This window comes from Pipistrellus kuhlii, unplaced genomic scaffold, assembly GCF_014108245.1.
Source record: "Pipistrellus kuhlii isolate mPipKuh1 unplaced genomic scaffold, mPipKuh1.p scaffold_m20_p_5, whole genome shotgun sequence".
NCBI lineage: Eukaryota > Metazoa > Chordata > Mammalia > Chiroptera > Vespertilionidae > Pipistrellus > Pipistrellus kuhlii.
Genome location: NW_023425551.1, coordinates 57,064,054 through 57,079,793, shown reverse-complemented (window position 1 = coordinate 57,079,793; position 15,740 = coordinate 57,064,054). Strand labels below are relative to the sequence as shown.

At 34.7% G+C, this 15,740-nt stretch overlaps 1 protein-coding gene across 2 annotated transcripts in view; it reads left to right on the top strand.

Moving 5' to 3' along the window:
• Positions 1 to 15,740, top strand: part of ADGRB3 (adhesion G protein-coupled receptor B3) — a 692,295-nt gene that overhangs the window by 636,921 nt on the left and 39,634 nt on the right. For both annotated transcript variants that reach the window (XM_036414772.2, XM_036414773.2), the window contains exons 21-25: positions 1,206 to 1,275; positions 2,826 to 2,892; positions 5,244 to 5,329; positions 11,308 to 11,406; positions 11,733 to 11,904. In XM_036414772.2, the coding sequence (XP_036270665.1) occupies positions 1,206 to 1,275; positions 2,826 to 2,892; positions 5,244 to 5,329; positions 11,308 to 11,406; positions 11,733 to 11,904 (494 nt within the window). The remainder of the gene's footprint in view (positions 1 to 1,205; positions 1,276 to 2,825; positions 2,893 to 5,243; positions 5,330 to 11,307; positions 11,407 to 11,732; positions 11,905 to 15,740) is intronic.

Sequence of the window (15,740 nt, the reverse complement as noted above, 5' to 3'; positions counted from 1 at the left end):
TTTTCCTAATGAAATTTTTCTAGTTAATCAAAAAAGTCAACTAATGAGATGAAGGAAGAGGAAGAAGAGAAGAATGGGAAAGAAGAGGAAGAGGGGAGGTATATATAACATGTCAGAGAGAGTAACATGTCAGAGAGAGAGAGAGAGAGAGAGAGAGAGGGAGGAAGAGAAAAGTATTTGTTTAAAAATATGATGTATCCCTTGAGGTACTCTTCATAGTTCATGTCATTAAACCTCGTGAAGGAATATGACATCACTTGAAAAGACTCAGAAGACAATAGCAGGAAGGAGGGAAAATAATAGAGAGGGAGAAAAGATGGATGGAGAGGATGCAAGAAAGTGGTTAGATGATAGATTTTATAATCATGGTCTTTCAGAAAAGAAGGCATGGCCAAAACTTAAAAAAAAAGAAAAAGAAAAAGAATATAAACAACATAGATCAGACTAAGCTCTCTTTACCAAAACATAGGGAGGTTCCATTGAACTTGAGTAAGGTATGGTTCATATAGACATAACTAAAAGATGTTAGGTTAAAATTGGTGCAGGCATGCAGGCAAGTGAATTCCAAGAAGAACTGAGCAATGTATAGAGTGATATCTATCTAGAGGTGTATGAAACTGGCACATATTTTCTAATCTTCATTCAGAATTATTAAAGGGGAATAATAATTCTGAAAGCACAAAAAAAAAACCTACTTAGGCCCTTAATTCTGTTCCTAAGTTTTTTGTTAATATAAGTCATGAGGAATTAAGTGATAAGATTCACTTTGATTGTGCATCAATATGTGGCCAACTGAATGTTCTACTTCTATGATATTCTATCACACCAGGACATCCTTTTTTTTTTTTTTTTTTTTTGCCTTTCTCATTTTATAACTATAAATTTTCTTTATAACAGTGTGAACCCCTAGGGGAAAAATAACTTAAAAGATATACTAAATCTATGTTATTAGTTTCTTTTAAACTCATGTCAAATGTGCTGGTAACCTAGCAACATCAGAGAAACTGCACTGAGTTAAAAACCCAGCTGTCACTCTCAGAGTTTTGTATTTGAAAGAAATTTTTTAATGAAAACATACCTTATGAAGTGATTCATCCATTGCTATTCCTCTGATTTAATTATTTTGAGTTTGTCCTACCTTTTCTGGAGTCAGTATGCACAGTAGTTGTAGCGCAGTGTAAAGTGTGACAATGTTTTTCTTACAGGTTTACCAGCATTAGTAGTGGCCACATCAGTAGGCTTCACCAGGACGAAAGGATATGGCACTGATCACTAGTAAGTCCATCCACAGTGACCAATCATATTTGTAGATAAGTTAATCATCAAGGACTCCTTTGGTATGAATCTGGTCTTTGAAAGGCATTGTATCTGGGGCGGGGAAAGAAGTAGGATTATGGATGATATGATCCCAAATTTCAAGGAGCTTTTGATTAAAACCAAATACAGTACAATGAGTAATGTTATCAGCTTGAAGATTAATTTACACAAAAATGTAGCCGAAATTTAGTGACAGTCTCAGAAACAGCAAACAAGTGTTTTATCAGATGAAGGCCTTTATTCCTCCAGGCATTTCATTTTTAAAAGTTAACATTAAATTGTCAAGTTTGAAGTGGGAAAGTAGAATGTTATCTGTATGCTGTATGGTAAAGAACAGTAACTAAATATAGACTTTGAATGCTTACATGAACACACATTTATGTTATGAATATATTGATTAATATATATTAATATATATATATATGTACACACACACATATATATAATCCCTAGATTAAAAATGTTATTGGGTTATAATTTACATAGAGTAACATTTACCCTATTAGGTTTAGAATTCTGTGAGTTTTAACAAATGCTGAAATCATGTAACCACCAATATAGAAGTTTATTGTGAGAACAAATATCGAACAAGTTTTGTTAATTTTGAAGGCAATGTGCCAATTCTGTGGACTGAAATTAATATTGAAAAGATACTTAAAATGGTGGGCATGACCCTTTACATCAGCAGTGACTAGTAGGTCTTCATACTTTCCTCCTCTGATTCTCCTGGATTCTGCACCTGCAGAGGAACAGAGGTTAGGATATCAATGCTGCAGCACTGTTCAGAATCCTTATTTCACTTCCCCATTTCTTCATGAAACCTTGTAAACCCTCCATTATGAGCCCCATGCCCTCTTCAGGTACCTCTGTCGTGAGAGAATGAAATGTTTTTATATACATGGGTTGCCACGTTCCTATCATGCAAACCTGCATTTCTTGATTAATAATAAAAGCTTTTTAGTGAATTTTCTCAATAGTGTAGGGAAAAAGTAAAACTAGAAGAGAAGACATCATGCAAACTGTAAATTAACTGTTTGCTGTAATGATGGCTTTTACATCAGTTTCTCCCAGTATCTCTGGCCTCAAGGAGGATGGAGTAAATGGCGTGTTTGACTCTAAAAACACACTTAAAAGTATATCTGAAAGATTCTATAATGGATAAAAAGCGGCATTTTACAAATCTTAATAGTCACCTTTATGCTGGAAGTCAATATAAAAATCTCACAGCAAGAGTAATTTCTCTAAAATGGTTTAACTGACTGAAAGGCCTTATGATAAAAGGTTTTTTTTTTTCTTCCATGAGAGGTACATATCTTTTCTCACTTATGAATTGGTCTAATTTTAGCTTCTTCCACATCTTTGCTTTTTATTTTTATTTTTTATTAGAGAGCTTTGAAACTTGACAAAATTCCAAGGCTAAGTGCATAATTCAAGTTATTTGTATCACACTTCCGTGGTTTAACACTTATCACTAATTTTTGTTAGTTTCTATCTGATGTTATTTCCAGCTGCTGGCTCTCTCTTGAAGGAGGACTACTCTACGCTTTTGTGGGACCTGCAGCCGCCGTTGTCCTGGTAAACATCAAAATCAACTTATTTTCTTTTCTTAGCCAAGAAAGACTACTTCATTTCAGTTAGAGTGACAGTTTTGTATTTGTCGTGTAGACATTTTAAAGTTCAATGAATTGTTACTGAAAATTGAATATCAACTGTGGTTCAGTCCTTTATTATTCTAAAATATTCTTATTTTGAAGACTGAAGAATATAAAATGTGGGAGTGTGGGATTTCTCTCTCAGTAATATCTTATTTGTGAAATGTTTAGTAAGATTTAACAAATTCTTCTTTAATGTATAGAATTTCACCATCTATGATCATTTCACCTTTATACTATTCTGTTTGATCTATATAGTTATTAAGATCTGCTGCTGCTACCAAATATCAATAAGAAAATATATGTTCCTATGCCAGAGTTTCCCAACCTTAATCTGCAGATATTTCAGATCAGCTATTCATTTGTCCTATATATTTTAGGGTGTTCAGCAGTATCCCTGGCTTCTACCTACTAGATACCATAATACCCCACCCCCAGTTGTAGCAATCAGAAATATTAATTTCAAACAGACATTATCAGTATTTTTGCTAAGGGTAAAAAACCACCCCTAATTGAGAATCCCTGTCATATATTGTGCAAGATTTAAAATTTTTCTCTTTGGAATTGTAAAATAATTTCAATATGTGTTTAATTATAGGAACATAAAAAATTCCTACCAATTTGCCTTTCTCTCTCTGAATTTCTTGATTACAAATCTTACTTGTCCAATAAGTCTTTGGAAAATCTAAGAGTAAAGAAATGATCTGAATTAAATAAAAAGATCCATATGCTATGCAGTTAGATTTCTAATGGGAAAATTACCCTTTGGTTCATTGAACAAATCATTCAATAAATTGGAAGCTAGCAACATCTTTTTAAATAATTATATGTGACTTTTTCTTTCTTTAAAGTATGCTCTCCACTAAACTGTAACAGAGAGCAGAAACTATTAATATTTCACAGGAGAAACAAAATCTAGGCATGGGTGTTAAAGAAAAGCATAGGGAAACTGAAACTATTAGATACTTTTTTGTCTGATGCATTGAATTTTTATTTAATCACTGGAATTATTTCCCCAAATTACTAGGTTAATATATACATGACCTTAAAATGAAGAAACAAAGGGTATGTGTATACTTGAAAGAAAACTGTGGGTTTGGGGTAGTGATGAATCTCCACAGGATTAAATTGGAAATGAATAGAATCCATGAAATACACCTTTTCTCTTAGTTCAGATAATGAGATCAGACCCTTAAATGGTATCTTGTTGGAAGCTATAAAGAGTGACACTTCCCAAGTCCCTTCCTAGCAGGTGCTTTGGATCTTTCCTACACCAGCAGTTGAACAGATTTCAACTTTATATTTCATTTGGCCAATGTGTATTGAAGGAAATAGAATCTTTGTGTTGTTGTTGTTTTATAACTAGTAGCCCTGCTTGTGAAAAACTAGTTTCAATATAGTCTTCACCTATTTGCACCAAGATTTTGTTGATGCTGGAGGGTAAGAGGTAGGAAGTTAAAAAGAAGTGGCGTTTTTTTGTTGTTTGTTTGTTTGGTTGGTTTGTTTTGTTTTTATCTTGGTCTCAGCATTGGGCTGGATTCCTTGATCAGGAAGTGAGTAGGTTAGAGAACCTTGAGTGCGCCTCAGGACAGCTGTCTCAGCAGCTTTTTACCATTTTGCTCAAGAGAGAAAAATGTGTGTGATTTCATTTCACCTGTATTTAAATCCCTTTAAGTGAGAGGAAGAGTCTTGGAAAATGCTGAGAAGTGTTGAATGGCACTCATTATGGGAAGTGGTGTTAGCATCCATCTTTTAAAGGATCATGGTGAGTTGAATAGGCTTTCCCTTTTGTCTAGAAAAGCCTGCATTAAAATGCTGCCCTGCCCGCAGGAGAGGTAGGAAATTAGGCATTCTGTTCCCCCTGCTGGGGGCAATGACAAGTCCTTAGCACCTTTGGCAGCCTCTCACTGTGAGACTCAAAACCTTTTGACTCTCAGGCATAGGGTAAAACTCATTTAGCCAATGGACTTTATTCAGGGGTGACTCAGAAAGAAGGATGCCAGCCAGATTGGCATGGTATGGCACCAAGGACAAGTTAGACCATTGAATGTTCATGTGCTGTGTTAACTGCAAAATATGGTAATCAAATGTACCTAATGTACTTTAAAACTTGAGAGTAACACACCACTGTTATATTGTCCCATATTCCTTTATACACTTATAAATATTGGAGAAGCGCGTCCTAGTGTGTCTTTAAATGAGGGTTTTCAGGAGAAACGGGGACCTGATTCCCTTCATTATCATTGAAGGTCAACCTTTGTTTCTATTTGACAGGTCAACATGGTGATTGGCATTTTGGTATTTAATAAACTTGTTTCCAGAGATGGGATCCTAGATAAAAAGCTCAAACACAGAGCCGGGTAAGCTGCAATTGGTGCATTTTGAAGGTTCTTTACCAGTGAATCCCATACCCCCATTCCAGATCATCAGCTGCATTTGACTGTGCCTTGAATTTTGTTTTTCATGAACAAATGTGTCTTGGTAGATCCTGCCATGCAAGTTTCCAATGTACTATTCTTAAGTAATGTAGCCAAAATCTAAAAATTAAAAAGACCATTAAGAAAATCTGGATTTGTGTGCATAGCCTGTGTGTAAGATAAGAAGATTACCTAGACCTAAAATATTTGTCCTTTGATGAAGATTTTCAAAGCCACCTGGTTTTGGTTGCAAAGGAACAGGGGGGTAGACCGAACATAATGTCAGTATGAGACACAATGGGATTGGACAAGCAGACCTTAGCAGGGTGAAAAAGTGCATTTTCTTTGATTAATTGTATATATCAGAGAATTTTTTGAAATAACCATTTATGAAACACTGTTCTCATTCTATATGACATTTTGATGATAACTTCCTGGAAAGAGATTTATAATTTTCACTTGCACATTTTAACCATTTATAAAATTTAGAAAAACACTTTACTGTTATTGTAATATCACCATCTCTAATAATTTAATGACATTTCATAAACAGATTGATAGCAGCTTTTTAAGGTTATAGCTTAACTTCATCACAAAATTTGTAAAAGCCTAAATGAAATATGAATGACTTTAAATTTCCTTTTGTATCTTTTATTGTTTTAGCTTTCTCCTTGCTGTGTATGCCTTCATTCAAAATGTACCCTACAATTGTTCTGATTTCATTAATAATTCATGGTATTATCTAATAGTCATAGTCTTTGATGAACAATTGGTGAGAATTGTAGTAGGTCCTTTGTGTTCTTACAATCTATGTAGTGATTTATAAGATAGTTCAGGCATTTTTTTTCCGCCTAGTAAAAGAATAGGTTTAATGGTTTTCAGTATAAAAATTTGATATCAGAACTGCAGTGGTGTAATAAAAACACCATTAGAGATCCTTTTCTGAGGGAATCACTTCCTCTCTCAGAGACGTTTTGTTCACTTCAGACAAGTCTCCACGGCATCTTTAAATAGGCAGACTTGAACTTGTACAGACACTGAGCTTTCTATACCATTTGAACTTGGAGCTTTCACATTATTACTCTTGTTAGTCTGCCACACATGGTTGGAATTGGAGCAGTTGCTTCTCTAGTTATTTCTGTTTGGATTAATGATGTAAGAATAAGTCGATCATACTGAGCACTGGGTATAGGAACTCAGTTCTGCCACTACTGGTATAAATTTGTGTATTTTTTTTTAATTGTGGGGGTAGGGAAATTAGTGATTAGGATAAAGCTTTGAAGTAAAAAACAACAACCATCTTCATTATCTAGCTCTAGCTCTGCCATCTGCTAGTTGTGTGTCTTTGGGCATGTTACTTATTACTCTTTCTGCCACAGTCTTCTTATCTATAAGTGGCTCTTGCTTCATAATAGAGCATATGAATATAATGCATATAAAGCATTCATTAGAGTATCTAGCAAGTAGGAAGCACTCTCTCAATAAATGGTAGCTAGTGCTATGATGAATGAAATGAGGAAGCCAAGCTGGACAGGTTATTATAAAAACAAAAAGCAAAACCTGAGTTATATCACTCACACTTTCATGATTCCACCATTCATGATATTGAGGTCAGAAAAAGAGATAAAGGTAGAAGAGGACATACAGGGATAAATGGTGATGGAAAAAATAAAATAAAAAACAAAAGAAAAAGACATGAGATCATTAGGATGAGTATAATGGTAAGAGTATATTAAATTTTCAGTCAGTATTTTCCTCATTTATTTTATATGGAATATCTAGTTTGACTCACATGGCTCTTTGTAAGGGATAAGATAGGGTTAGGCGAAATGACAACATTGTCACATCATGAACTTAGAAATTAGCCATTTTGATCTATATATTATTCTTAAAATCTCCATCTCTAAAAACATAATAAGAAGTTACATCTGTTTCCCTTATAAAACTGAGTCAGGCAATGTTTTTCTGGTGCAAAGGTCCCTGCTGGAGAAATAGAAAAGTATTAAAAGCAGAATACTATTAACTGTCCACAGCAGAACAAAACTATTAACAAATTAATGACTCGAGGTTTAAAAAAAATTTCATCTTTAATATAAAATGCTGTTTTAGCTTAAGTATACATAGATTGACACTTGCTCTCTATTTCAAAGAGTGATTGAAAGAACTGTTTAGAACATGGGAGTATTTGAAGCTAATTTTACTTCACAGAGAACGCTCTGAGGGCAATAATAAAGCTTACAGTGAAGAACAAACAGAATTAACTAAAGATGCATTGAGCAGGAAGCTAATAACTTAACAATTTGTCTTTCTAATTGTAAATATTGGTCATTTGGGGTTGTTTAAATATATAATAGTATATTAAGCATTTATTTTGAATCAGTTTATCCTCCCATTTTTTTCTATTTCTTTGTCCCCTTTCTTCTTTTTATGATCAGTTATTAGAAAACACCAAGGATATAGTTTATATGCAGTAATTATTTAAAACAGCCCTAGCGGGTTTTGCTCAGTGGACAGAGTTCAGCCTGCAGATTGAAGGCTCCCAGGTTTGATTCTGGTCAAGGGCATATGCCTGGGTTGCGGGCTCGATCCCCAGTAGGGGGTGTGCAGGATGCAGCTGATCGATGATTTTCATCATTGATGTTTCTATTTCTCTACCTCTCCCTTCCTCTCTGAAATCAATAAAAATATATTTAAAAAAATAAAAATAAAACGAATGAGTGAATGACTATATATAATAAATAATACAATAGCTTAAATACCATAAAATATATTTTACCAAGGATATTGATTTCAAATAACACATCTTATATAGAAGAATAATTAGAAATAATGAAAGCAACATAAAATATAAAATGGCTGGTGTCTTTTCAGAACCCCTCAAACAGAATTCTTAATTTTCTCTTTTTTGTTGCTGCAGTGTGATTTTAGCTACTACGTACTTTAAACTGCTTTACTTACCTCCCTGAAATTAAGGGGACCAGGACTTCATACAAATTTCATGAGACTTTTTCAAAGAGTAAAAGCATATTTTCTTCCAGGGAATTTTTATAGTCTTAATAAACCAATCAGAAGACTTTTTTCTAAGGAAAATAAATTTGCATAAGGAACTAGGACTTGTTGACTTCAAGATGCCCATGGACTAGACAGAACAACCCAAGAGAGCAGTACAGTGATCATCTTCAGACTCTGTGCTTGAGTAGATACTGGTTTTACCTAACTAATGGGAAATTCAGTTATTCTTTTAATTGTTGGCATTTATTGTTAGATAATTTTCCTTATAGCAAAGAAATGAGACTTTATTTTTCATTGCAGGAACTCAATTTAGCATCTAAACTATGTGTTCTTCATAACACATTAATTCCCATAGTGGCTATGCAGACTAGGAAAAAATATTAGATCTCTCTGGGAAATCTGTCTTCATCTCTATTCATATCTAATAATAATGTTCCAAAGGTGTCCAACCAGTTAATGTGAAGCAGAGTTTCAATGGTTAGCTCTAAGGAAAGTATATATAGACCTTTTAGCCAGCCTCAAATAAAGAGAAATGAGTAATTCAAATGCTGTCTTAAAATACATTTTTAGAAAAGACCATATTTACTCAAATTCCATTTTTTCAGGGGTAAAATACATATATTGTTTACTGGAATTATTTTTAATAATCATAAATTTTCAATCTTAGGTCAGAGTGTAGAGGCATGGCATCCTTAAAGTCGAGAAAGATAGCCATGATCGTGCTTGAAGCACAAACACCAAATAGCCTATCTTCTGTGATAAAGAAAACAATAAAGGACTAAGGCATGCCTTTTAATATTAATCTAGTGGGATATAACAAGATTGAAGACCCTCAAAAGAAGTTAGGGCAGTAGTTTTTATCCTTTTTTATATTTTGATTTTTTTTAATTTTTAATTCTTTATTGTTTAAAGTATCACATATGCCCCCCCCATTGTCTTCTCCCAGCCTGCCCCTACCCCCCAGCCCATACCTTCACCCCTGCAATGTATGTGTCCATTAGTTATGCTTATATGCATATAAGTTCTTTGGTTGATCTCTTACCCCCAGGCATTCCCCACCCATCCTCCCCTGTTCTTCTTTCTGAAGTTTGAGGGGTTTTTTTTTTTTGTTTTTTTTTCTTATTTGTTCATCAGAATAATCTATGGAATTTTAAAAAATACTGATGTTGCCCTGGCCAGGTGACTCAGTTAGTTGGAGCATCATCATGTACTCCCCAAAAATCGCAGGTTTGATTCCCAGTTAGAGTAAATGCCTAGGTTGCGGTTCACTGATCAATGTTTTCCTCCCTCCTTCCCTTCCTCCCTCCCTCTCTCTCTCCTTCAAATCGATAAACATATCCTGGGATGAGGATTAAGAAAAAATATATATTTTTAATTTTAAAAAAGACTGATGCCTGGGTCCCATTAAATTAGAGTATTGGAATTGGTTATATACATATAATATTCAGCCACTGTGGAGAATATTGATCTAGGTACTCATTTGGGAGTAATTTCAAACGCATTGGTATACCCATTGAGACATTCATGAACCACAACGGCAAGACTATTGGTTACCTATTATTTTAAAAATGTTAGAGATGTGGCTAGTACAGATGTTCTGGGTTGAATCAGAAAAGGGAATGATTTATTATTCTATTCTCCACCCCCACATCAATTCTGAAACCTTTGATTTTTCTCCTGGGGTCTAAAGATCAATCTACTTACTTAATAGCTTTCAGATTTATTATCCCATCCAAGCACTATTCACAAATGAATGCACTTCTTTAAAAGATACCAGACATTCTGAATTATGAGCCTCTTATGATTTTTCTCTGTTCTGCCTTTATTATACACATAGTAATGTAAGTCCACTATAATATTATTAAGAAGAAAAACATACCAGGCAAACTTATATTTTAGACATAAACACCACATGGAAATGCATAAGAGAAATACACCACAGAAAGTTATTTCAAAGTATTTTGAATTTTGATTCAGGTAATTTCTTTTTGTTATTTTTTTCCTGAGAGAAATATGTTCTAATAAACCAGTCATTTTTTAAGGACTCTTTTCTAAAGCAAAATACATATAAAGTATTCTATGTAGTGCAACTTCTGTGACATAGTAGATTGAACTTGAATTATCTGAAGCCAAATTTACCTGCAAAATTCTCTAGACTAGAAGAGACCATACAAATGCTGTTAGATGGTACCTATGACAAAATGCTCAGAAGGGTATTTTGAACTTAATGAAAGAATATGTAATTTAATGATTATGTTCAATGTGTGTTATTAGAGCAAAAAGCTATCACCCTTTTATGATCAACTAATATGTCATCAAATTTCATCAGCCCCTATATTCAGATCATCCTAAAGTACAGACAGTACATTGATGCTATATTTCAAAATATAAATATTTTGAGACAATGGCTGTCTTTTCCACAAATTCCTAAAGACCTAAAATAAACATCTTCCTCTATTGGACTTCTGAGATATATATTTATATTTCAAAAGGATATCATTGATATTAAATGCCTTTTGCAAATGACAATGAAAATATTTTGAAACTGGGAGTCCTTACTTGTTTATCAGGGGTCTGAATAAAGGGTTTTCACTGTATGTCTATACAAGCATATACTTATGTTTAACTCAATGTATTGGGCAACTTTGGTCTGTAGACACAAGAGCTATTTATGGTGTAAATGATGGAAATGTGCTTCGCATGCAACAAAGGCCCAAAATATTAAAAGGTAAATGTTACAAAAATCATGTGTAGTGTAAATGCACCTTTAAAACAACCTAGAACATTCATTCTTGATAAATATACTTTTCTGCATGAAATCGTATTTAAAAACTAACTTGCAGCCGCAACAATTTGTTGGTGACAATTCAATATTTTGTTCTTTTTGTGGGTGTTCTGTTTGTTTGCAGTCAGATGAGTGAGCCTCATAGCGGTTTGACGCTCAAATGTGCCAAGTGTGGAGTAGTTTCAACAACAGCTTTGTCAGCCACCACCGCCAGTAACGCCATGTTAGTCCCAATCATTTACATCTTCTTGTTACAAACCTTTTACAGTGCATGTGAGAAAAATGCTATGATGGAAAAAAATAAATAAAATCTTCGCTAATATTAGTGCTAAGAGCATACTTAAATATTTATAATTGGCAACTGCCTTTATAACTGTTGTGGGATAGTTTATAAAAAAATAAATAAAACTATTAAATGTTTATCTGCTCTGTGGTTTCCAAGTTAATGGTCTTGGTGCCACATAAAAGAATGCTTTGTGGAATGGGGGTTTGGTTATTGCCTGGGATGTGACCCCCAGCTGTGTGATGTGGCTTCCTCTGTCTCAACAGGGCGTCTCTTTGGAGCTCCTGTGTGGTGTTGCCCCTTCTGGCTCTGACGTGGATGTCTGCGGTTTTGGCCATGACGGACAAACGCTCCATATTGTTCCAAATACTTTTCGCCGTGTTCGATTCATTGCAAGGCTTTGTGATCGTCATGGTCCACTGTATTCTTCGGAGAGAGGTGAGAAATGTAATTCTTGTAAGAGAGAGATAAATGATGCTTAAGAGAGTATTTTCCTTGTTGACAAACATCTTTTATTTACTTATTTTAAGATGTTTTATTTTTTTTTTTCAGAGAGGAAGGGAGAGGGAGAGATACCCTGTTTCCCCCAAAATAAGACAGTGTCTTATATTAATTTTTTCTCCCAAAGTTGCGCTAGGTCTTATTTTCAGGGGATGTCTTATCTTTCCATGAGCTAGGTCTTATTTTCGGAGGATGTCTTATTTTCGGGGAAACACGGTAGAAAAATCAATGATGAGAGAGAATCATTGATTGGCTGCCTCCTACATGATCCACATTGGGGATTGAACTTGCAACCCAGGCATGTGCCCTGACCAGGAACGGAACCATGACCTCCCAGTTCATAGGTCGATGCTCAACCACTGAGCCACACGGGCTGGGCAACATCATTTATTTTAGTATCTTGATCTTAAGATTAAAGCTCGTCTTCTATAAAGACAATCATTTGGGAGTTAGACCTAAAAGGAAAGTTTTAAGGCAGAGTTCAAAAGGGCTCCTTGGACTCTGAGAACGATGGGTTAAAACAGATGTGACTATGCAAAGGAAACACAGGCAGAGCTGCCAAGACCAGGGAGGGTAGATGCCAGAGAAGCTGTGATGGAGTCATAGGTATAGACAAGTCCGTTAGAAAAACTAGTAGATAAAAGAGTAAGGGGTCCTATTTGTAAAGAGTATAGTTTGTAAGCATAATGCATTAATATTTCTTCAACCCACCCCCTAACTTGTGCATCTATATACAGCATATCCTCAGACCTCACACTTAACTAAGTTACTTTTAGATGAAAATGTTAAATATTAATGAACAGTTCTTTGGTTTCTATACTAAATTGAGGATAAGGTTACTAAAGATGAATGATTTTTATGTGAATGTTTATACTCAGAAAATACAACAACAAAAAAGTGCACAGTAGAACCTAATAGGCAGTTATTGTTCCCAAGAACTGTAGGTCAATAATTATAGCATTTCTCCAGGATATAATTGAGGTTATTGTGAGGGAAAGAAGTGATTCTTCAAAGTTGAGACACTAACTTGCACCAAATCCATCCAGAACAGTGATAGATTTCAGCCTTGAGTTGTTGAGGGATAAAATACTATTTTTCAACCAGTGCAAAAATTATTCCAAGTGCTTGCAAGCATTGACACAGTATTTACAAGGTTTATGAGTCAGTGTAGCATCTACTCTGGGGGTTAAGGTAGCTAACACACACAATGACACAGTGCCATGCTAATAATTTTGAGAAAATGGCCTATGCTGTCATTTTGCATTATCTATCTTGTTTGAAAATGTTGTTATGATGTGCACATTGCCCAAAGGCACATGTGTATATGAGTGTACACCATGCCGTTTTTACAGTGATGTGTGAAAATAATCAAAGGCTTTTACCTCATTTACCAGATGGGGAGAACAATATTTGAGCTGCTTTTAGTATGATATAGATGTCAGCAATAAACCCCAATGTGTGTTCTAAGAACATTATAAGATGAAAAACAATGAAAACAGGAAAACGGTGACTTCACGTTGCAAAAGGAGGATTTCATCATTTAAAAAATTTAATTTAGTTCACAGTTGCCATGCTTTCCTTTTCCCTCATCACAAATTTCTACCTAGAATATTAGCATTAAAAAATATTCCAAGTATCAAAATTCTTTATGGACCAAAATTAAGTTAAATTTAAAAGGAAATTGAGCCCGGCCAGTGTGGATAAGTGGGTGAGCCTTGACCCATGCAGCAAGAGGTCACCAGGTTCGATTCTGGGTCAGGGCATATGCCCAGGTTTCAGACTCCATAAAGGGCATGCAGGAGGCAGCAAATTGATGTTTATGTTTCTCTCTCGAAAAAAAAAACACACACACAACTCATTGAAAACATTTTTTAAAGTTTTAAAAAAATAAAAGGAAATTGAATAATTTAGGGCTCTGTTGTTCTCCAATTATAACTGGCATGTGGGTCTTTTGTATTAATATTATCTCTAATATGCTTATGTAACAAAATTGTTCTGAGTAGACACGTGATATACATATTTGACAATTAAGGATGAACAATGTAGGTTTTAAGTAAGACACATGATATTTCTACATGCAATTTCAGAAGATATTAATACTTTAGGTGTTAAAGAGGAAAAAAGGTGTCCCATATCTAAGTCGGTCTCTTTTTCTTCAGAAATAAGCTTTCTAGATAGCCATAGGCCATTATAAAAATATTAAAGTGACAGATATTTTGATGGCTTATTGACAAATTTTTGCTGCTTACATGAAGAAAAGTATTTGGCACAAAAAATTCATTTTCATCAGAACTTTTTTATACGTGCTAATTAGACTAATAACTGTGAAAACATGATTTAAGGATAATTAAATTAAGTCATTTAAAAATGCTCCTGCTAAAGCAGGTGTCTGTAAATACATTTTCCGTATTAACGGGGAATAAAAATATGGTTATTGGCCCCGTAGTTGTCGCATTAACAATGATTAGTTCAAACTGAATAATTTTATAGCTGCTAAATTAATAACAGAGTGTCATAACTTGCTTTCATTCCAACATGAAATAAATAATTGCATATCCAATCATCTCACATTGACCCTAAAAGTACCCTGTAACATTCCTGTAAATATACAGTGTAGATGTCAGTGACAGGGCAAGTCTCTTTCAGAATTCCTCAGAGGAACTATAATAGTTACTGAAAAACCAAATGGATCTCACTCTTTAGGTTTTGTCAGTTCCAAGGACCTCATCATGATGAGGTCTCACTGAGTTTACAGAAACTTTGTGAGCTTCTGAATGTCTGTGGCCTGACCATAGCAATGGGTCTATCTCATGTCACCTGTGAGGACACCGCCTAGCACGAAGTTCAGCCTAGAACAGTGGTCGGCAAACTCATTAGTCAACAGAGCTAAATACCAACAGTACAACGACTGAAATTTCTTTTGAGAGCCAAATGTTTTAAACTTAAACCTCTTCTAATGCCACTTCTTCAAAATAGACTCACCCAGGCTGTAGCATTTTGTGGAAGAGCCACACTCAATGGGGCCAAAGAGCCGCCTGCAGCTCGTGAGCCGCAGTTTGCCGACCAGGGGCCTAGGAGAATCAAAGCATCTTCCCACATCCTCCATGTTTCCTGTGAACAAAGCGTTACAGAAAAATACACCAAAGCTAGTAAACCAAATATCTACCTTCCTGTAACATTCTGAGTAATGACTCCTATCTATTAATCTATCTATTAATATACCTGATAACCCTAGAAGATCCTGAGCATACAGTACTGTCTCTACTGCTTTTTTTTTTAATTTAAAATTTTTTCTTCATAGTAATTCAAGATAATTTGTATGGTTTTTTCTTTCTTAAAAATGTATAAGCAATATAAGAATTTTTTTTTTTTTAACTTAGAGAGTGAATAACATATGTAGTCTTGACACCACACCAACATAATGTGTTGTTGTTCGTCTTTAATGGTTGTGCCAATAAGAATCCAAAGGGCTTCACCCATATTTACTTTTGCAATCTTCCTGTGAAGGAGGCAGGTGTACACAGGGGAGGAATATAGCCTTGCGGTTTAAGAAGGAGAAAAGAAATGAAATACTATAACTGTGCCATTTCAAATGTGATGCGGATGGGGCTTAATTTATTTTAAAAGTGCCTTTGCTTTCAGTGGGCCCAATTTTATAACCAAAATTATTTCAAGTCAGGAGGGAAGGCAGGAATCACTCTGGTACTGTGAACTCAATTATATTCTGCTTTTTAAAAAAAGCAAATTGAGTATTTGCATAACAAGTTGGGTGA